This window comes from Neofelis nebulosa, chromosome 11 (assembly GCF_028018385.1).
Source record: "Neofelis nebulosa isolate mNeoNeb1 chromosome 11, mNeoNeb1.pri, whole genome shotgun sequence".
In the NCBI taxonomy this organism is placed as follows: Eukaryota; Metazoa; Chordata; class Mammalia; order Carnivora; family Felidae; genus Neofelis; species Neofelis nebulosa.
In genome coordinates this window covers 76,510,414-76,534,090 of record NC_080792.1, presented here as the reverse complement: position 1 = coordinate 76,534,090, position 23,677 = coordinate 76,510,414, and the positions used below count along the sequence as shown (strand labels likewise).

At 44.5% G+C, this 23,677-nt stretch overlaps 1 protein-coding gene and 1 pseudogene across 2 annotated transcripts in view; both read right to left on the bottom strand.

The window, feature by feature from the left end:
• GGT5 (gamma-glutamyltransferase 5) overlaps positions 1-22,420 on the bottom strand; it is a 31,003-nt gene extending 8,583 nt beyond the window's left edge. The window contains exons 1-2 of one of the 2 annotated variants that reach the window (XM_058690966.1): positions 21,754-22,420; positions 20-150 (exon numbers count right to left, since the gene is read on the bottom strand). In XM_058690966.1, coding sequence (XP_058546949.1) covers positions 20-150; positions 21,754-21,926 — 304 coding nt within the window. In that variant the 5' untranslated portion in view covers positions 21,927-22,420. The remainder of the gene's footprint in view (positions 1-19; positions 151-21,753) is intronic. The other variant, XM_058690965.1, reaches the window with a different exon arrangement.
• On the bottom strand, positions 16,143-18,503 carry LOC131489839 (cystatin-B-like; annotated as a pseudogene).
• Positions 22,421-23,677: the final 1,257 nt, after the last annotated feature.

The following is a 23,677-nucleotide window of genomic DNA, read 5'->3' as shown; positions in this document are numbered from 1 at the left end:
GTTCCCCATGCGGACTCACCTGTGGTGGCGTTATAGATGGTGAAGATGACCCCTCCGCCCAACCCCATGCTCTGAGGGTTGACGGCTCCGGTGCAGACCAGAGCCGCAATGGCGGCATCCACAGGTGAGCCATGTTGCTGGAGGATGGCTCTGGGGATACGGCATACAGTAAGAGGCTTGGCTCCCCTGCCCCAGCCTCCCAACATGGGCTTACTCGGTTGGCATTTACTAGGGAATGGTGACAGGTAGGTGACCTTCTGCTGCCACCAAACCCTGGGTTAGGTCAGAGACCACACTGGGCTGCCCCTCAAGTCCAGCTGCTCACAGGTCCACAGCCCTCTACAGATGGCAAATTGTCATACCATCTACAATGCCCCTTGACATATATAAGGAACTTCTCAGTTTGCAAGAAGATTTTGCTGTCATGATTCCCTAGGCCCTTCCAGCAGCCCTGGCTCATTTGCCTGAGCCAGACCTCCAGTCCCTCCCAGCAGTCCAGGAGCCCAGCCTGGGAAGTCCCCCCTCCCCATCTCGCTGGGGGCACACGGGCCCCAACCCCTTTAAGACTGGACTTTTTCAGGTGACCCCAGGTTCTTGCCCTGCCACCAGGGGTTTGGGTTCCCCAGCCCCCTCCTAGGGCCCCAGTGTCTATGGGAATGGTCTCTGGCCTTAGTCTCCACATCTGTCCATGGCCACCCAGGGGTGGGCCCTTAAGCTCCAAGGTGCTGGTCAGACTGGCCTGTGTCAAGGAAATGACCCTGTCCTTAGGGTACAGCCCTGTATAGTTCACTGGGGGCTGCCTCTTCCTGAACACCCAGGAATCCTCTCCAGTACTTCAAGGAAGCAAGCATTTAAACCAGTTACAGATGGGGAAACCAAGGCCCAAAGAGGGAGTGGACCTGGTTCCCCTCCTCCACCACATTGGGCCTCTGACCCCAGCACCCTCCCTCAGCTCAGGCATCTCAGCCTGACCACTCCACTCTGGGCTCACACCCTTCTCTGAGTCCTTTCTCTGGGCTCACACATGGGCACACATGGCTACCATATGGACATCTGCAATCTTGGAATGGGAAAGGGACACATAAAATACAGTCACATCCAGACACAGAGAAACACAAATGCTTAGTAAGAAGAAAACACCATAAGCAAAAACAAAAGACAAACTGTAAAACCTTTTTTTTTTTTTTTTTTTTAATTCCCATTACAAAAACCTCATCTCACCCGACCCATTGCTTCCTGACTCTGGAAGTGCTTTCTATACTCACCTTCCAGAAGACACCTTCCCACCACCACCACCATCACCACCATGCTCTGGTTTTCCCCCCACCTCCCTGACCTCACATTGCTGAAGGCATCAGGCTCAGTCCTCCATCCTTGTGCACTGTATCTCCTCCCAGACGAGCTGATCTAGGCTCAGACCTTAAATTGCAACCTCCACCCTGATGATCCTTAAATTTTATCTCCAGCTCAGTCCTCTCCCCTAAACTCCAGTCACATCCACAGTCATCCACAATATACCTCCTCTGGGTGTCTAAGAGGCATTTCACCCTTTTTTGTTTGTTTTGTTTGTTTCTTAAGTTTTTATTTGAGGCATTTCACTCTTAACATGACCTAAACTGCATTTTCCTACCACCTCTTGTCCCGCCAAATGGCTCCCTTCCTACCTTCACTATCTTCGAAAGGACACAACCATTCACACCTTTGTGCTGGCCATGAATGCTGGAGTCCTTCATGATTGTTCACTTTCTTTCATCCCCAGATCCAAGCTACCAGCATCTCTCACCTGGGCTATTGCAACATCTCTTACTTGGCCCCCTGCCTCTACCTCCCCCCAACCCCTACATATTTAACAAAATTACCTGTCAAAATGTAACTCAGACATCCCCACAACAGGAAACTAAATAATTCAGACCAAACTTCCTACAGACCACTAGAAAATCCAGACAAATAGAAAACATCTGCTTAAAGACATCACAAGCTGGGAAGAAATACAGGCCTAGAGAAAGAGGAGCCTAGAGAGAGAAAGATGTTTGCTGGTCCTGGAAGAAGTGGCCAAGAAGCCACACAATGCTTTTGACACCCTAGTGTGGCTGGGGGTTGGGTATGCTGGTGAATCACACTTGGAGATGGGTCCTTGCTCTGGAAGTAAAACGAGAAATGGGTCAGCCTTGACGAGCCCAGTGGCCCAAGCTTCAAGTCCTTGCTGTTAATCAAACTGGATTAAGATGATATCCTGGGCCTCAGATTATTTCTAAAAATTATTTTTAATAATTTTTAACACATTCCCCAAATGCTAAATTTAAAATAGCCAAGCAAACAAGGCAGTAAGACAGCATAAACAAAGCCCAAGAGAAAGCACAATGAAGAAAGACCCATGGGATCTCCAGATTATGAAAACTGTCAGACCACAGTACATTGAAGGGTATAAAAAACAAGATTAAGAATTTCACCAGAGAACTGGCAACTATAATACATGGAATTAGGAGCTCAATGCTAATAGTAAATTAGCAACAGGTTGGGCACAAATTTTTAAAAAAGATTAATTCAATACAAAATATCCAAATCTGGGGCGCCTGGGTAGCTCAGTCGGTTAAGCGGCCAACTTTGGCTCAGGTCATGATCTCGCGGTCCATGAGTTCGAGCCCCGCGTCGGGCTCTGTGCTGACAGCTCAGAGCCTGGAGCCTGTTTCAGATTCTGTGTCTCCCTCTCTCTGACCCTCCCCTGTTCATGCTCTGTCTCTCTCTGTCTCAAAAATAAATAAACGTTAAAAAAATATATTAAAAACAAACAAACAAACAAAATATCCAAATCTAAGTACAGAGGGGGAAAACTATAGAACATATAGAAAATAGATTAAAAGGCATTGGGATAAAACAAAAAAAATCATGCAAACGCTAACATTTATAACTATATTCATTTCAGACAAAGTAGATTTTTTAAAACAATTTTTTTAACATTTACTTATTTTTGGGACAGAGAGAGACAGAGCATAAACGGGGGAGGGGCAGAGAGAGAGGGAGACACAGAATCGGAAGCAGGCTCCAGGCTCTGAGCCATCAGCCCAGAGCCTGACGCGGGGCTCGAACTCACGGACCGCGAGATCATGACCTGAGCTGAAGTCGGACGCTTAACCGACTGAACCACCCAGGTGCCCCTGGACAAAGTAGATTTTAAGAAGATAGATATTATTCGAGATAATAGGGATACATTATTATTATAAAAGCTCAATTCAACATGAAGACATAAGAATCTGAATGCATGTACACTTAGTTTAAAAATGCAAAGCAAAAATTGGCAGAACAAAAAGAAAGAGACAAATACACATGGTAGAAACTTTTAGGGTGGGAGGCAGGTCAGAAACTTATAGAATAAGTAGGATAAAAATCTGTAAGGCTGTAGACAATTTGAATGACACCACTGTAATAAAATGACTAAACTGACACATACAAAGTGATGTACTCAGAAATCATGCAGTTGAATACACATTCAAGAACACATAGAATATTTATATAAACAGATTATATTCTGGACCTTAAAGCAAGCCTCACAAGTTTCAAAGAACTGAAATCATACAAATGACTTAGAAAATCCCCACATATTTGGAAACCAAGAAAAACACTATTAAACAGCTCACAGAACAAAGAAGACATTACAACGGAGATTAGAAAGTGTTTCAAACCAAGTGCAGTGAAAATACTATACATCAGAACTTGGGTTATCAGCCATCATATGGGAGGAAGGAAAGGGAAGGCAATGGGTCTGAAGAACTTCCACATCCCCCACAGGGTCTCAGAGGGAAGAGATCAATGTGAAAACCTTCACTCAGATGAGTGTTACAGATTGTGTTAGGCAGTCTCCAGCTTATGGGTGAGTGAAAAGTAACCAAGAGAAGACATGGTGCTAAAGAGTTCTGGGTCCTAGAACTCTCAAAATGAATAAACCAACACCCTCCTCCAGGGCAGAGAGCCCTGCCCTGATGAGAGGCTACTGTAGTAGAAGCAAATTGAACAGGACAGGAACCACAGAGGCAAAAGAAAGAGAAAACAGTTGTCAATAAGTAGGAGACCACATATATTTTTCCAATCATTTTGTGAAAACAGCAGAAGGAATTCAAGAGCTATGAAGTAATAAAAGCTAGTTTGACCTGCCTTCCAGCCTAAAAGTACAGGAAAATTCATTTTGCTTTACCATGGATAATAAAACATGTTGAAGTCATACCCCATACAGAATTGTTATAAGAAAAAAAGATAATAAGGAACAGCATAATGATCCATGGAGGCATGCTAAAAAGACGAGCCTACAAAGCAGATGTAAATGGCAACTTAATATTTCAAAATGCGCCAAAATAAATTAAAAGAGTTATAGAAGCAACGAAGGGACAGCATACATCAGAATTAGAAAAACTGCAAATGAAGAGACTAGAAAAGATGACTTAAAAAACAAAATTATAGAACTCAAGAAAGAATAAAACATAAAAGAAAAAATTCCCTGAAATGAAGGCTAAGCACAAACACAGGGCAAATGCCTACAGAGGTTCCTTAAAAGAAAGAGAAGATGAGGGTCACTTGGGTGGCTCATTTGGTTAAGCATCTGACTCAATTTCAGCTCAGATCATGATCTCACAGTTTGTGGGATGGAGCCCCGCATCAGGCTCTGCACTGACAGTGTGGAACCTGCTTGAGATTTTTCTCTCCCCTCTCTGCCTCTCCCCACTTGCTCATTCTCTCTCTCTCTCTCTCTCTCTCTCTCTTTTCTCTCCCTCTCTCTCTCTCAAAGTAAATAAACATTAAAAGTTTTTTTTAAAAGATGGGGCACCTGGGTGGCTCAGTTGGTTGAGTGTCTGACACTTGATTTCAGCTCAGGTCATGATCTCACAGTTCATGGGTTCGAGCCCCATGTCAGGCTCTGCTCTGGCAGCATGGAGCCTGCTTGAGATTCTCTCTCTCCCTCTCTCTCTTCCCCTCCCCTTCTTGTGTTCTCTCTCTCTCTCTTTCAAAAATAAACACTTTTTAAAAAGAAAGAGAAGATAAAAAGGGGAGAAATTTTTAAATCAAAAAGAAATGAAAAAGAGATTTTAAAATACAAAAGACAGGCAAAGAAGATCAAACACAAACATAATAGGAGTCCCAAAGCAGAAAGCCAAATCTATGGGACAGAATAAGTAATAAATACTATAATTCAAGATAACTTTCATAATTTAAAAGGAAAAAAAACCCACAAAATTTACTCTGTATTGAAAAAGGCACTCCACTATGTGGGAAAATCAATTCAGAATAGCCAACACTGAGATATATTCTAATAAACCTTTTGGACTTTAATAACAATTAATAATTATTTGGGAATATAGATAAAAAGACTCTTCTAGAAGAGAAAGAAAGATTGTCATCAGACTTTTCAACACCAATGCTTTGTTCCAGGGATGGTGAAGTGTTATAATCAACACATTCAAGGAAAGAAAACGTGAACCAAAGATTTTATATCCATCTAAACTGACCATCACCTACAAAGGTCACAAACTGTTACAAACGTGCAAGAGGGAAAGAGTTAAGATGGCAGAGTAGTAGGGGGACCCCAGGCTTGCCTCATCCCTCAAACACAGCTAGATTAACATCAAATCATTTTGAACACCTATGAAATCAATCTGAGGATTAAGAGAACAACCTGCCCAATTAGAGGGAGAGAACGTGACAGGTACAAGATGCTGAGATATGAACTGGGGGAGAGAAAAGCCATGGTGCCGAGGTGAGAAGGGAGCCCCTTTCATGGAGAGGAGAGAAGGGAAGAGAGAACAGCACATCAGGCCCACACAAGAAAAATACTTCTTCCCTGAAACCATTGACTGGAGAATCAAGAGGAACTGATTATCGGAAGTTTTTGCAAACAGTGGAGCTCAAAATCTGAGCATTTAGAAGTCTGTGCCATTCAATGGAGTAGATCTGGGCAGGCAGTGGTGCTCCTGTGGAGAAGGAAGGCAGAAGCCCAGGAATGGACAGCATGGTGTAGGGATCCCCTGGGTTTCACTGGGAGATCTGAAGGAAGCCTGGAACACAGGAGGGGAGATTGTTCACTTGTCTGTGAGGGCTACCTGAACAGCGTGGACACCAGCTTCTCTACCCTGCGATAAGAGAGCAGAGTGATGCCATCTTCCCTCACCCACCTGCACTGTTGGACTTCAGCAAGCAACAGAACACTCCCAGTGGAGGCTGGAGCTGCTTACACCAAAACCCACCCTGCTGTGCCCTGCAGGTGCACCTTCACTAGGGCAGGTCTGACTGAGCCAGCACAGTGGGCCTCTCCTCAAGAGGACCAACACAAGCCCCACACATGTACCAAGTCTACTGATCATAGAGTGCTCCAGAGCATCAGCTTCAGTTCTGATGGAAATAGGACCAGGCTTTTTTCTTCCTTCCTTCCTTCCTTCCTTCCTTCCTTCCTTCTTTCCTTCTTTCCTTCCTTCCTTCCCTCCTTCTTTCCTTCCTTCCTTCCTTCCTTCCTTCCTTCCTTCCTTCTTTTTTTTCTTTGGAATCAGGCATATAGTTTTTGGTCTGTTTGTTTGCTTGTTTGGGTTTTTTGTTCCTTTTCCTTTCTCTTTTTTTGGAACAGTCTTTCAAAAAAAAAACAGGTTTATTTTAACAAATCAAAGCACACCTAGTCAAAGGTCCAAACACTCCCCACTGCAACCAAGGAAGAGCTCTGCAGAGGGCTGATGTGGAGAAAAGAGCAGACAAATCACAACAGCAGAGTGCACACAGCATACACCAGAAACACTTCCTGACATGGCAGTTCCTGGACAGTGTATGACCTCTTCTTATAGAGCATTACTCTCAAGAACAGGAAAAATAACAAGTTTTCATAACACACAAAAGGCAAAAAGCTAGACAAAATGACAAGAAGGAGAAATTCTCCCCAAAAGAAAGAAAAAAGAAACCACAGCCAGGGACGTACTCAGAAACAGATATAACCAATATACCTGAACAAGAATTTAGAACTACAATCATAAGAATACTATCTGGGCTTGAAAGCATAGAAGACACCAGAGAAACTCTTGCTGCAGAGACAAAAGACCTAAAAACTAGTCAGGCCCAATTAAAAAATGCTGTAACTGAGATGCAAAATTGACTGGATCCTCACAATGAGGATGGAAGAAGCAGAGGAATGGATAGGTGATATAAAAGATTAAATTATGGGAAATAATGAATCTGAAAAGAAGAGGGAAAAAACACTATTATTAGATCACACTATTAGATCACAAATATAGACTTAGGGAATTGAGTGGTTCTATAAAGCACAATAATATCCCTATCATAAGAGTCCCAGAAGAGCAGGAAAAAGTGACAGAAGGTTTATTTGAACAAATTATAGCTGAGAACTTCCCTAGTCTGGGGAAAGAAACAGGCATTCAAGTCCAAGAGGCACAGAAAACTCCCCTCAAAATCAACAAAAGCATGCCAACACCAAGACATATCACAGTGAAACTTGACAAAGAGAATTCTGAAAGCTAAGGACAAAAGGTCCTTAACCTAAAAGGGCAGATACATAAGGTTTGCAGCAGACCTGTCCACAGACTTGACAGGCCAGAAGGGAGTGGCGTTACATGTTAAATGTGCTAAGTGGGAAAAATAGGCAGCCAAGAATACTTTATCCAGCAAGGTTGTTACTCAGAATAGAAGGAGAGTAAGGAGTTTCCAAGACAAGCAAAACCTAAAGGAGTTCATGACCGCTAAACCAGCCCTGCAAGAAATATTAAAGGGGACCCTTTCAGTGGGAAAGAGAGACCAAATCGACAAAGACTAGAAGGGAACAGAGACAATCTACAGGAACTATTACTTTATAGGTAATACAATGGCACTAAATTAATATATATCAACAATTACTCTAAATGTAAATAGACTAAATGCTCCAATCAAAACATAGGGTATCAGAATGTATTAAAAAAACAAGCCCCATTGATATGTTGCTTACAAAAGACTCATTTTAGACCCAAAGTCACCTCCAGATAGAAAGGGAGGGGATGGAGAACCATTTATTATGCTAATGGACATCAAAAGAAAGCTAGAGTCGCCTACTTATATCAGACAAACTAGATTTTAAAACAAAGACTGCAAAAAGAGATTATATCACAGTAAAGGGGTCTATCCAGTAAGAAGAGCTAACAATCATGAATATTTATGCCCCCAATTTGGAAGAAGCCAAGTATATAAATCAATTAATAAGAAACTTAAAGAAACTCATTGATAATAATGCAATAATAGTAGGGGACTTTAAAACCCCACTTATAGCAATAGATATATCTAAGCAGAAGTTCAACAAGGAAACAATGGCTTTGAATGACACACTGGACCAGATGGACTTAACAGATATATTTAGAGAATTTCATCCTAAAGCAGCAGAATACACATTCTTTTTGAGTGCACACGGAACATTCTCCAAAATAGATCACATACTGGGTTACAAATCAAGTCTCAACCAGTGCATACCATGCATATTTTCAGACCACAATGCTATGAAACTTGAAGTCAACCACAAGAAAAAATTTGGAAAGACCACAAATACATGGAGGTTAAAGAACATCCTACTAAAGAATGAATGGGTTAACCAGGAAATTAAAGAAGAAATTTGAAAATACATAGAAGAAAATGAAAATGAAAATACAACATTCTAAAACCTTGATGGGGCGCCTGGGTGGCGCAGTCGGTTAAGCATCCGACTTCAGCCAGGTCACGATCTCGCGGTCCGTGAGTTCGAGCCCCGCGTCAGGCTCTGGGCTGATGGCTCGGAGCCTGGAGCCTGTTTCCGATTCTGTGTCTCCCTCTCTCTCTGCCCCTCCCCCGTTCATGCTCTGTCTCTCTCTGTCCCAAAAATAAATTAAAAAACGTTGAAAAAAAAAATTTTTTTTTAAAAATTAAAAAAAATAAAACCTTGGGACACAGCAAAGGTGGTCATAAGAGGGAAGTGTGCAGCAATACAGGTCTTCGTCAAGAAGCAAGAAATGTCTAAAATACACAACCTAGTCTTACATCTAAGGAACTGGAAAAAGAACAGCAAATCAAGCCTAAAACCAGCAGAAGAAGGAAATAATAAAGATTAGAGCAGAAATAAATGATATAGAAATAAAAAGAAACAGAACAGATTGAAATTAGGAGCTGATTCTTTGAAAGAATTAGTGGGGTGCCTGGGTGGCTCACTCAATTGAGTGTCCAGCTTCAGCTCAGGTCATGATCTCACGGTTTATGGGTTTGAGCCCTGTGTCGGGCTCTGTGCTGGCAGCTCAGAGCCTGGAGCCTGCTTCCAATTCTGTGTCTCCCTCTCTCTCTGCCCCTCCACCACTAGTGCTCTGTCTCTCTCAAAAACTAAATAAACATTAAAAAAAATAAATAAATAAAACAAAAGAAAGAAAGAAGGAAGGAAAGAAAGAATTAGCAAAATTGATAAACTCCTGGGGCGCCTGGGTGGCGCAGTCGGTTAAGCGTCGGACTTCAGCCAGGTCACGATCTCGCGGTCCGTGAGTTCGAGCCCCGCGTCGGGCTCTGGGCTGATGGCTCGGAGCCTGGAGCCTGTTTCCGATTCTGTGTCTCCCTCTCTCTCTGCCCCTCCCCCGTTCATGCTCTGTCTCTCTCTGTCCCAAAAAAAAAAAAAAAAGTTGAAAAAAAAGTTGAAAAAAAAAATTAAAAAAAAAAATTTGATAAACTCCTAGCCAGACTTAAGATGAAGAGAAAGGACCCAAATAAATAAAATCACAAAATTTAAGAAGAGAGATCACAATCAACACCACAGAAATACAATTAGAATATTATGAGCAATTATATATAAACAAATTGGGCAATCTGAGAAGAAGTGGATACATTCCTAGAAACATATAAACAAACAAAACCGAAACAGGAAGAAAGAGAAATTTGAACCGACCCATAATCAGCAAAGAAACTGAATCAGTAATCAAAAGTCTCCCAACAAACAAGTGTCCAGGGCCAGATGACTTCCCAGGGGAATTCTATCAGACATTTAAAGAAGAATTAATACCTATTCTTCTGAAACTGTTCTAAAAAATATAAAGGAAAACTTCATTAGCTTGATTCCAAAACCAGACAAGGACCAATTATAATGACAAGGACCAGACAAGGAGAATTATAGACCAATATCCCCGATGAACACGAATGCAAAAATTCTCAGCAAGATACTAGCAGATTGACTCCAACAGTACATTAAAAGAATTATTCACCATGATCAAGTGGGGTTTATTCCTGGGCTGTAGCGGTAATTCAATATTCACAGATCAACCAATGTGACACACCACATTAGTACAAGAAAGGATAAGAACCACATTATCCCCTCAATAGATGAAGAAAAAGCTTTCGACAAAATACAGCATCCAATCTTGATAAAAACCCTCAAAAAAGTAGGAATAGATGGAACATACCTCAACATCATAAAGGCCATATATGAAAGACCCACAGCTAATATCGTCCTCAAGGGGGAAAAACTGAGAGCTTTTTCCCCAAGGTCAGGACTACAACACGGATGTCCACTGTCACCGCTGTTGTTCAAGATAGTACTGGAAGTCCTAGCCTCAGCAATCAGACAACAAAAATGTTTATAGCAGCACTATCAGCAATAGCCAAATTATGGAAAGAGCCCAATGAATGAATAAAGCCCTGATGAATGGATAAAGAAGATGTGGTGTATATATACACACAATGGAAATATTACTTGGTGATCAAAAAGAATGAAATCTTGTCATTTGCAACGACATAGGTGGAACTAGAGTGTATTATGCCAAACGAAATAAGTCAGTCAGAAAAAGACAAAAACCGGGTGCCTGGGTGGCTTAGTCAGTTAAGCGTCCACTTCGGCTCAGGTCATGATCTCATGGTTCGTGAGTTCGAGCCCCGCGTCGGGCTCTGTGCTGACAGCTCAGAGCCTGGAACCTGCTTCAGATTCTGTCTCTCCCTCTCTCTCTGCCCTTCCCCTGCTCATGTTGTCTCTCTCTGGCTCTCAAAAATAAATAAACGTTAAAAAAAAATTTTTTTTAAAGAAAAAGACAAAGATCATATGATTTCACTCATACGTGGAATTTAAGAAGCAAAACAGATGAACATAGGAGAAGGGAAGGAAAAATAAAATAAGATAAAAACAGAGAGGGAGGCAGACCATGAGACTCAATTATAGAGAACAAACTGAGCATTGCTGGAGGAAAGGTAGGTGGGGGAGCTAAATGAGTGATAGACGTTAAGGAGGGCACTTGTAGTGAGCACTAGGCGGTATATTTAAGTTATGAATCCTTAAATTCTACTTCTGAGACCAGCATTATACCATATGTTAACTGACTTGAATCTAAATAAAGACTTGGAAGAAAAAAAAAATAAACATGCAAGAACTCAGCGAATATTTTCCCCAAGAACCCTTCCTGAAGAATCTAATAAAAAGCATACTTCAGAACCAAAATAACTGGAAAGACTTGGACATGAGTGGGAGTAAGAATTAAATATATATTTACATGTAGACCTAAAACTAAAAATGATGGTTGTAATGGAATTAGTACAGCAACTTAATGGCTCTGGTTCTGAAGATGTAGGTACAGCACAACCATAAAAAATGGATTGGAGATATGGTTTTGAGGACATGACTGTTGTCTTTTACTTATGGGCCAGTCAAACGACCATTTAAAAGAAAAAACTCTTTGGAGGCATCTGGATGGCTCAGTTGGTTAAGCGCCTGACTTTATAGCTCAGGCCATGATCTCATAGTTGGTGAGTTCGAGCCCCGCATCAGGCTCTTGGCTGTCAGCACAAAGCCTACTTGGAATCTTCTGTCCCCCTCTCTCTCTGCCCCTCTCCTCCTCTCTCTCTCTCTCTCTCTCTCTCTCTCTCTCTCCCTTTCTCTCTCTCTCAGAAATAAATAAACATTAAAAAAATACTCGTTGGTTTACAGACCACCCCGGTATTGATAAAAGTAAATGTGCCTGTGTTCTTACACATGAAGTTGGATGCGTAGATGGATTAAATGAACCAATGAAAAATTTCCTTTTAATGATTCTGTGGACAGAAAACTCATTTGGTGGGAAGAGAGAAAATTAGCTTAAAAAGTGGTAGAAACAGCTAAAGCTGTTATGGATGGTGAGGCCTATTGTGTGGATACAAAAAGGAAGATGGGAGTGAGAAGAAAGAGGCTGTATAAGAAATAGAATAAGGCTTGATAGAATGATAGGTATTAACTAAGAGTAAGAAGATATCCCATATCCCTTCAGATCCTATCTTGGGAGAGATAAAAAACAGGGGGGAGAAGAGGTTTCCAGGTAATTTCAGTATTACCCATGGTAGGGAATTCTATCAGTCCAGTAGGATAGACATAAAGATTTTTATTTTGAGGAATCGGTTCATGTTATTGCAGAGGCTGGCAAGTTCAAAATCTGCAGGGCAGGTCAGAGGGATGGAAACTCAGGATTTTTATGTTACAGATTCTTTTCCCAGAAACCTGTTTTTGTAGTTCCGGTCTTCAACTGATTGGCCATGGCCCACCCAGGTTTCGGGATGATCTGTTTTAAAGTCAACTGAATGAAATGTTAATCACATCTATAAAATACCTTGAGAGCAACATCTAGACTAATATTTGACCAAATTACTGGGCACCATAGCCTAGTTTAACCATCAGAGGAGCAAATAGAGAATATCCCCAAAAAAGTAGGAGAACTACAAGTATCATATTTATATATCTAATATTGTAATTACATATAATATACAACATACAATAAAGATACCAACAGAAATATAATAACCATTAGAGCAAAAATACAAGCCTCTTGATATTAAAAGCTATGCCAGGGGCGCCTGGGTGGCTCAGTCAGTTAAGCGGCCGACTTCGGCTCAGGTCACGATCTCGCGGTCCGTGAGTTCGAGCCCCGCGTCGGGCTCTGTGCTGACAGCTCAGAGCCTGGAGCCTGTTTCAGATTCTGTGTCTCCCTCTCTCTGATCCTCCCCCGTTCATGCTCTGTCTCTCTCTGTCTCAAAAATAAATAAACATTAAAAAAAAAAGTAAAAAACAAAAAGTAAAAGCTATGCCAAAAAGAGAAAGTAAGTGATATATTTTCTTGTTTTGCAAAAAACAAACAAACAAACAAACCAGACATAATAGCAAAAAAAGAAAAAGAAAATGAGAAGGAGATATATAAATTTAAAAAAAACCAGGAAAAATAAATCAGAGACAAATGAAAATGATTCCCTCTAAAAGACTGAATAGGAACAGAATGAAGGTAAGGTGAATGAGATCTTTGAGGATATCTTTTTACATAGTTTTGACTTGTATTCAAAAATAAAATTAAAACAAAAAGGATGAAAAAGGAAACCCTAACATTGAATATGAACTGAAAAAAAATTAAGCTAACGTATATTGAACTGATAATCACATAGGAAAAAAATTTAATTGTACCATACATCTTTTGTGGGATATATGCTAAAGACAAACACAACAACAAAACCATGCAAAGAGATCTCAAACTTTACTTAGATTCATTGAGTGATACTATTGAATTAACTTGGAGACTATTTTGTGAGTACTTGGGGATAGAATGAGTAAGTAAATATATTTGATGGGAACTTCTCTTACCATGGTAGAGGAGACACACAGACGAGAGGAAAATGAGAAGAAGCCTATCATGGTGGATCTGAACTGGAGGTCTCAGTACAGACTCATGACATTTGTATGTTTCTTCTGGTTCTATGCATTGACACATCATAGAAGCAATGGCTTCCCTATATCAGTGAACACTCCTAGCACTTAAATCTTGGTTTCTGAAATACCATAATCTACTAATTCCTGATTTCAGATCTGGCTGAGGGGATATACAAGCAGATCCTGGAACATTTTGGGCTAGAAGACAAGAAAATTTTCTAAGACTAATGGATTTGTGTAAAAGAACATAGTTGCAGGCTTAAAGGGGCTCTCTTTGGTCAAATCTGTAACAGTTTGGGCATCAAAAACAATAACAATGTTGGATTATAACATATTGAATTAAGACAATCCTTGAGGGGTGCCTGGGTGGCTCAGTCAGGTAGGCGTCCGACTTTGGCTCAGGTCATGATCTCATGGCTCCTGGTTGGAGCCCCATGTCGGGCTCTGTGCTGACAGCTCAGAGCCATCAGCCTGCTTTGGATTCTGTGTCTCCTTCTCTCTGCCCCTCCCCCACTTGCTCTCTCTCTCTTTCAAAAATAAATAAACATTGGAAAAAAAGTTTTTAATTAAAAAAGTCATTAAAAAGACAATCCTTGAGTCAATAGTGATACTCAAGAACATCTAGGTTGGGTAAGAGGGGATCTCCTTTATAAAAGAATGCCAGCTAATGAATGTTGAAAAAACGACAGGTTTAGAAATCACCTTTTTGCAACACAAATTTATTTATTCAGACAAGGACCAAAATAGATGCTAAAACATGGGGTCAAGTGTTGTTTAATAAAAGGATACTCGCCTGGTCTCAAAGTATCAAACCATATGTTACTTATTTAATAGGGAACTACCCCTTACAGTGGAGAGATCTGGAAGATACCACTTTTATGATGTGATCCAACTTAGTATCACCAATGATAGGAGATCCTTTGTGTTTAACCTGGATCTGATCATGAAGAAATAATTAGAGGAGCGCCTGGGTGGCTCAATCGGTTAAGCATCCGACTTCAGCTCAGATCATGATCTCATGACTCATGAGCTCGAGGCCTGCATTGGGGGTCTCTGCTGTCATCACAGAACCCACTTCGGATCTTCTGTATCCTCTTCTCTCTCTCTGACCCCTCCCCCCCCCTCAAAAATAAATATCAAAAAACTTTAAAAATTAAAAGAAAGAAATAATAGACAATAGACAATACTAGACAAACCAAGATTGTGAAACAAGACTGTGATACAACTGGACTGGCTTCCTTAAAAACGTTAATATCATAGAAGATCAATTGTTTGTTCATTTCTTTTAAAGAGGCAGAGAAGGGGCACCTGGGTGGCTCATTTGGTTGAGTGACCAACTCTTGATTTTGGCTCAGATCATGATCCCAGGGTTGTGAGATAAAGCCCCGCATCAGGCTTCATAAGTGTGGAACCTGCTTAAGATTTTTCTCCCCCCTCCTGTCTCTCTCTCTCTCTCCCCCCACCCCAACCCCTCTCCCCCACTCACACACTCTCTCCTCTAAAATAAATAAATAAATAAAATAAAAATAAAGAAGCAGGGGGAAGTTCTAGATTAAAGAAGACTAAAGAAACATGATAATCACTGATTGGATACTGGATGTAAAGAGATAAATAAGTAGAAGATAGATGATAGATGATAGATGATAGATAGGAGGGAAGGAAGAAAATAGATGATAGAATTATTGGATCAACTGGGAAAATTTGAACTGGATGAGGTATCAAATTTTCTTGAGCGTGAAAATGGTATCGGTGTTATATAGGAGAATATCTTATTCTTAGTAGATATATACTTAAGTAGTTAGGGATAAAGTGCCATGATTAAAGCAACTTACTTTTAAAAACATATAGATAGATTGGGGCACCTGGATGGTTCAGTCATTTGGGCATCCTACTTCGGCGCAGGTCACGATCTTGCGGTTCGTGAGTTCAAGCCCCACATCGGGCTCTGTGCTGACAGCTCAGTGTCCGGAGCCTGCTTCAGATTCTGTGTCTCTCTCTCACTCTGCCCCTCCCCTGCTCGCACTCTGTTTCTCTCTCTCTCTCAAAAATTAATAAAGATTTTAAAAATTAATAAAAATAGATAAATAGATAATACATGGAGTGAGAAAAAGAAAACAAGGTGAAATATTAACAATTGATGAACCTAAGTGGTTCAACAATTGGTGAACCTAAATGGGCATTCTTTCCATTTTTCTGTGGATTTAAAATTTTTCAAAATAAAAATATAAACATTTAGGGGGAGAATAGCCACAACAACAGCAAAAAACTTGTGAAATGCATCTAAGCCAAACTTTGAGGGAAAATGATAGCTTTCATGTATCAGAAAAGAGTTTAAAAATCAATAACCTACGTACCCATCTTATAATTTGTGTATCTCAAGATGAGTTTTTTTGAAAAGCAACTCAAACTCAACAGAAGTAGAAGAATCAAGATAAAAATAGAAACTAGTGTAAAAAGTTATAAATGTATAATAAAGAAAATCAACAACACTAAAGTTGATTCTTCAAAAAGACACTAAAATTGATAAAACCCCTATCAAGATTGGTCAAGAACAAAGAGAGAAAACACTAATCACCAATACCAGGAATGAAAGAGGACTCACTACAGACCCAACAGACATTAAAAAGGTAGTAAGAAAATGGTATTGACCAACTGTCTGTCAATAAAGGTGACAATTTGCATAAACTGAACAAATCCCTTGCAAAGAATTAACTAAAATGGATACAAGAAGAAATAAAAATGTGATAGTCTTATATTTATTAAAGAAATAGAATCCATTATTGGGGTGCCTGGGTAGTTCAGTCTGCAGAGCATGGAACTCTTGATCTCAGGGTCATGAGTTTGAACCCCAAGTTGGATGTACAGATTACTTAAAAATAAAATCTCTAAAAGAAAGAAATAGAATCCATTATTTATGTATTTGTTTATGTATTTATTTATTTTTAAGTTTGTAAAGATTTAAAAATATACATTTAAAGAGAATACAAGTCCTCTTTGAAAGTAGTTAAGATCATTGATTGTGTTGACTTTGTCTCTCCTAATGAAACTTAGGAGAGGTGCATGACATCTCCCTCTACCCTCAAGTGGCCCAGTGTAGAAATCGCATTGTTCATGACCCCAGACACATTCACAGAGGACAGAACCACACAGACAGGCCCTATTCAAAATGGGAACTAGAAATATGCCAGCTCATCATGTCTGGCTTTGTGGGTCTGATAGTTGGACCAGGCCAAGGGCTTGTTTTCCTGTGGGAGACTTTCAAATACTCAAATGTGCACAAACTCATCATCATCAACTTGAACCTTGATGAAGTATTTCCTCCCCATGACCACCTGGCTCCTGAACTCCACAGCCTTAAAAGTAGCAAACTTGTTCTTTTCCTGCTCTTCCAGTAGTGGTTTCACATGGTTGGTGATGGTCTGGGTCTCAGCCGTGGCAGACTGCATGGCTGAAGGCGCCCCCACACATCTTGCTGGCAGCTATCAGGAGATGGGCCGAGCGGAACCCAGACCTGAGGTCCCTGCTCTGCTGAAGGCAGGTGGACTTAGAATCCATTGTTTAACACCTTTACACACATACACAAATAACTCCAGCTCAAAAGCCTTAACCAGTACATTTTTCCAAGCATTTAAAGAGAAAATAACTTGGGCGCCTGGGTGTCTCAGTCAGCTGAGCGTCCGACTTTGGCTCAGGTCATGATCTCGGGTTTCGTGAGTTCTAGCTCTGCATTGGGCTCTCTGCTGTCAGCACAGAGACCACTTCAGATCCTCTGTTTCCCTCTCTCTTCCCCTCCCCCATTGGTTCTCATTCTCTCTCCTCTCTCTCTCTCTCAAAATAAAGAAACATTAAAAAAGACAGAGAAAATAACATCAATCTTAAAAAACAACAGGGGCGCCTGGGTGGCTCAGTTGGTTAAGCATCTGACTTTGGCTCAGGTCATGATCTCGCAGACTGTGAGTTTGAAAGCCCCACGTCGGGCTCTGTGCTGACACTTTGGAGCCTGGAGCCTGCTTCAGATTCTGTGTCTCCCTCTCTCTTTGCCCCTCCCCTGCTTGTGTTCTGTCTCCCTCTCTCAAAAATAAACATTAAAAAAATTAACAAAAAAAAAGCAAAAAACAACAAAACCTTGTCTCCTAGAGCATAGAAAAAAGAGAACCCTTCCCAGCTCTTTTTATGAGGCCACTATAACTTTGATACCAAAACCTGGCAAGGACATTATAAGAAAGGAAAAATACAGACCAGCATCTCTCATAAACATAAAGACAAATATCCTAAACAAAATGTTAACAAATCAGAGGTGACTGGCTGACTCAGTTGGTAGAGTATGCCACTCCTAATCTCTGGGTCGTAAGTTTAAGCCCCATGGTGGGTGGGGCTTTTAACTTTTAAAAACAGTTAGCAAACTAAATAAAAATGATATTAAAATCATGAACAAATGGGGTTCTTCCAGGGATGCAAGGGTGGCTTAACAGTCATTGTATATCTTAAAAGACAGAAAAATTATTTGTCTTGGTAACACAGAAAATACATTTGAAGAACAACCTGATAGGAAAATAGGCAGAAGATTTTAACAGAAACTTCATAAAAGAGGATGTTCAGATGACCAAGAATTACTTCCAACCCTCAGCATTAGGCATGGGTTTGTTCATTGTCTGTCTCACCCACCACAAAGGCAAGGACTTTGAACATCTGGGTTACCACTGTGGCCCCAGCACAATGGCTGGCAGATGGTAGGTGCTGCTCATTCCTATTTGATGAAGCACCTTTTGGGAAGAGAAGCATTCTTGCACCCGTAAGGCCCACTGAGTTGTACTCTGTACACAACCATGTCCACAGGCATAATGGCCAGGGCTCAGGCCACCTGGGCTGGAGTTCCCACTCACCAGTTACATGATACTGGACACATAACTCAACCTCCCTGAGCCTGGCTCTTTTTTTTTTTTTTTTTTTTTTTTTTTTAAGTATATTCTACACCCAACGTGGGTCTCCAACTCACAACTCTGAGAGCAAGATTCCCATGCTCTACCAATTGAGCCAGCCGGGCTCCCGGAGCCTGTGAGCGGGAGCAGTTCTCACCAGTAGAGAGCTAGAGTGCAGAACTATCATGCATTTTGAACATGTTTGGCTTCGAGGAACTGAGAGGCTGCTGTCACCATCACTGCTATCACAAACCCCCAGATGTGCATGTTCACACATGCAGGTGCACACTGCCCAGGCAAACAAGTTCTTTCCACAGCCACAGCCCTGAGGGAAGGAAATGCAGTAATTTCCCGGTGAGCTGGCCAGGAGTCCAGAGAACCACTAGGGCCACAGGGGCTGGGAGGGGAAGGAGCTATGAGCCTACTCCACAGTGGGGTCCCCTGCTCGGACCCTGGGTCCTACTCCTAACCCTGAGATGCCAACCCACATCCAATCCAATCTACGGTAACAGTGGTCAGACTGCTGCCATCAAGGGAGCATCTCCTATGGGCCAGGCAAGCTTCATGCCTGCCCTTAAGGGGGCAAGTGCCAGCATGAGTCTCATTTCACAGAGGCTCAAAGGCCGCAAGAGCCTGCCAGAGTTTCTGCTCTCCCCTGTGCTGAGAGTGAAACCCACAGATCCCTGGATGGGTCGGAGCAGCTGGTAAGACCCAGCTCTCAGAGGCCCATCCCTGTCCCCACCTCCACAGCCCAGCGCTAGCCCAGACTCCAGTGCCCTAAAAGGTGAGTGCTCTGGACCCCACCATCCTCTTCTACGACTACTCCCTTTATCAGTAAAGCTCTGACCTTTACAGGCTGGCTAGGAGCTAGGCAGACATTGGAATCCAGGGCAGGGGTGGAGGATTCTGAGAAGACCCCACCCTTCCAGCAGCCCAGGACAGTTTCCATCCCTGCAGAGGCCTCCTCCCTCTGTGACACCAGGAAGCTCCCTCCTGTGCAGGCCTAGTTTCTTTATAATCAAGTGCAGCAATGAATCCCACTGGATTCTGGGAAAAGCAATGAATCTTCCCACCGAGGATCCTGTGGGAGGGCAGGTATTTCTGAGTGGCAGCTATATGTCACAAAGCCGAAAAGCCAACACTACCCTGAAGTTCATGCAGTCTCCCTAGACTCTCCCTTGCTCAGAGCCTCAGAACACCCAGTTTGCATGCAAGCCTAACACACTGGGCCACAAGGCTGGAAGATGACAGACTAGAGAGAAAGGAACCTTACTGTCACCATGTGTCTATTTACCCATTACTGATGGTGCTGGGTCTCTACTCATGCCAACTTTAAGACCCCTCACCCAGGGGCCCTGGCTGCAGAAATCATGGCCCCAAAGGAACAGACCTGGCACGGTAGGCTAGGAGGAGTTCGGGTCTGGGAGGCCTGCTGCTAAAAGGAGATGGCGGTGGGGAAGCTGGAGACAGCAGGGAGGAAGGAGAGTGGGCTTCAGGCAGGCAGCTCCCTTCAGAGCCTGCAGCAACATGGCCAGGAGCCCTCAAAGGGGAATCTTGGCCAGGAGGACCCCAGCCCAGCCAGGGTCTCTTGACCCCCTGTTCCACAGAAGCTGGGGCCAGCTCCAGGCTCCCTCCCACTCCTGGCTTCTTAAAACAAGAACAGGAAGTTGAGAGTGCTGTTTGACAAGTACACAAAACACCGGGGAGAAACCACATCCGCCCTCCTCACCAAGGAGACTTGCAGGGAAGATCTTGGGCTCAAGAGCAGAGACCCCAACCGCAAACCCTCACACATGCACAGCAGGACATTCCACAGAGAACCACAAGACAAGAACCTCTCCAAGGGGAGACACAGTGGGCCCAAACCCCCTCAAAGAAATGTGGCAGCGGCTCTCACTCCTGGGGACCATGTCCCCAGCACTGGTCTCTGGGGCCTGAAGCCCCTGCCTGGTTTGCAACTACAGCTATGGTTCAGGTGGGCACAACACCTCTGTATGTTCTCCAGAGCATGGGGGAGGGGAGGTTCACTCCCCTCCCATCACCTGGAAGTCCCCTGGGGAGACCAAACAGCCTGTTCCCCACTTGTCGCTGAGCTGCCACCCTCAGCCACTGTCATCATAGAAGGAGCCCTGAAGGAGACAGAAAGCCCTGAGAACAGCCCAGAGGACCAGGTCAGAGGACCAGAGACAGATGAACAGATGCACAGACAGACAGACAAAAGAAGGAAGGAAGGAAGGAAAAGGCAAGTTAATGCAACAGAAGGATAAAGCATACAGGAAAGGTGAAGCCAGAACAAAGACAGCCCAGAACACCACCTGCCCAGCAGTGGCTGGGCCAGGACTCGGCCGTGCTCCCCCTTGTGCTGGGACTGTCCCCTTGGTTTATAATGTATTTCTGATCCTGACAGTGATCCGTGAGGCAGATATTCCGGGAAGCAGACCCGGCCAGCAGGGAGGGAATGATTTCTCAGGCTTCTTTCTTACAGGCCCGGGCTGGGGGCCAAGGGCCAGGAGGGGCGTCCTGCTATGTTCTGCTCCGGTGGGCACTGGAAGCCTCTCATGAGCTAGGCTTCCTGGAAAAGAATAGGAAATGCAGGCCCCCTCTCCACCACCCACCTTGCCCCGGCCCCAGACATCAAACAGTCACTGGCTGGGCCCAGGCCCTGACATCAGAAGGGGAGGCTGTGGGGGACATGGTGCCAGCAAGGGCAGATTTCCTAGATCCTGGGTCAGGGTGAGAGACTGGCCCCAGGCAGCACTGAGTGCACCCTGGCAAGCCAGGACTCACCCATACTTCTGGAAGAAAACCCCAGCCTTAGACAATTGTGTGGCTTCTCTGAAGGGCCAGTGCCAGTCATCAGGGTCAGCCCAGGCCAGACCAGGGACACTGTGGCAGTCCCCTCTCGGGGCTTCCCGAGGCCTGGAGCTAGAATAGACTCACACACCACCTCTGTCAATATCCCCAAGCCCCCTTCTGTCCTCTGCGCACACTTTTCTCCTGCTCTATGCAAGGGTCCTGGGGCTGCCTCCTTGCTGGACTCCAAACTCACGTGACCCCCACCACCAGTGCACACACACATGCACCTTCTCCACACTCTCACCACGGGTCACAAAGTGTCCAGGAGGAGCCAGCCACTGAGAGCCACCCAGCTCCCACCCACCTCTTACTCACCGTCCAATCTCCGAGCAGACCTTGGAGTCAGCGGCGACCGCAGCGTGGGCAAAGGCCTGGGAGCCGCAGTGGGCATGGTGGCGAGAGAGGACCACGGCGGGCACGATGATGGCTAGGGCCAGCCCCAATCCCAGAAGTACCATGCTGACCGTGGCCCTGCGTCCCTGGGCCATGGCTCTGAGGTCCAGGGTGGAGAGAGAAGGCAGGTAGACAGACAGATGGGTGGATGAATGAACAAGATGGGCAGATAGACTCACAGGTGATTGGACAGGTGAACAAATAGATGGAGGCCAGAGACAGACAAACAAATGGATTGACAGTCCAGATAGCTGGACAAAAGATAGTAAGAGAAGGTTGGACAGAGACGGGATTACAGACAGTGGACAGACAGGTTTACCAACGAACAGAGGCACCCAGAGGACAGGTGGGTGTATGGACGGACAGCTGGCGATGGCAGGGCTGCTGCCCGACTCTAACGCTTGCTATGAGAGGCAGAGCTGGCCACGCGCCTGAACTTCCAGTTTTCAGTCCCTGTTCTTGGCCCTGGCGGGACGCCAGGGACCAGGGCGTTTGTGGGGAGTTTTCCTTCCAGAAAGGAGAAAGCAACCGCCGTTAACTCCCTCATTCCTGCAGCCTGCCCCCTGCAAGCCTTGATGATACAAACACCCCTCCTCCCCAGGGCTATCCCAACCCACGTGCTTGAGGACTTGGCGCCTACTGCCCACAAGACAGCTGGGGTGCAGGATGCCCAGAGCCCCCACGGCCATTCTCCAGTTCCCAGCAAAGCCAGGACAGCAGGGTTCAGGCCTGCCTGCCCAGTCCCCTCCCCTGGATCAGGCTCAGAGAGACAAGGGGGCCAGAGTGGCACCCCGACTCCTGCCTTCTTGGCGTGACCCTGCCCAGCAACAGCTTGCCCTAGTATCCTCAGAGTCAGAGGACAGTGGAGATGTTTGGGACACAAAGGTAGGGCTGAAGGGGGCCAGAGACAAAGGGAGGGAGGACCTAAGGCGATGTCACTCAGGACCCGGGTTCAAGTCCCAGCTCAGCCACAGCCTAGCCAGGGAACAAGGGTGCTAGGAAGGGGTTCAGCTTCCCAATCTGCATCAAACACCCAGGAGTACAAGACATCTATGTGAGGAATGCAGACAGGGCCTGCATCCAGCCCTTGGCACCCACTACCCCTGGGGCCCGCTGTCCTAGAAATGCCACCATGGGCCTCCAGAGAGTAAGGCTGCCCTCCCATCTGCCTCTCTGCCCTTCCCTGGCAATGTGTCTGCTTCCCTGTGTCTGTGGTGACAGTGCCTCCTCTCCTGGGGACACTGGCCTAGGCCCTCCCTTGCCCAGACCTCAGGGTGTCCAACAGGGAGGCTGCTGGGGGAGAGGGGACCCTTTGAGTCCCCTCTTGACCAGGCTCACAGGGGCACAGGGTGCAGGGGCCACAGGCTGGACTCCTACTCACAAAGCCCCCATGCCCCCCCACCCCGTATGTCCTCTATCTTCCTTCCCAGCTGAGCACTGCCCTCCCCAGGCCTCTCTACACCTCCTGGTATAGCAGAGAAACCATACCCATTCAGTGACACAGACTGCTGGGCTCTGTCCCAAGCTTCTGGTCAGCCTGGACAGGCTCTCTAGTAGGCCCGTTCCCACAGCTGCCTTGTGGGATGGGGAGGGCTGTGGGCGCCTTTTCCTGCCCCCACTATCCCCCACAGCACAGTGACATTGCTCAACCAGGAAACAAAGTGCATTCCTGGGCCAGCGCCAGCCCACCCGCTAGGAGGCAGGGGCGGCAGAGACAGCAGGTCTGAGGCATCAGGAGTGGGACATCCCCCCTCCTCTCCCCAGCCATCCTGGTCAGGCTGAGGCCAGGGTGCGAGGGCTGGAGGAACAAAGGCCCAGGAAAGGAAGGACCATCAAGGTAAGCCTG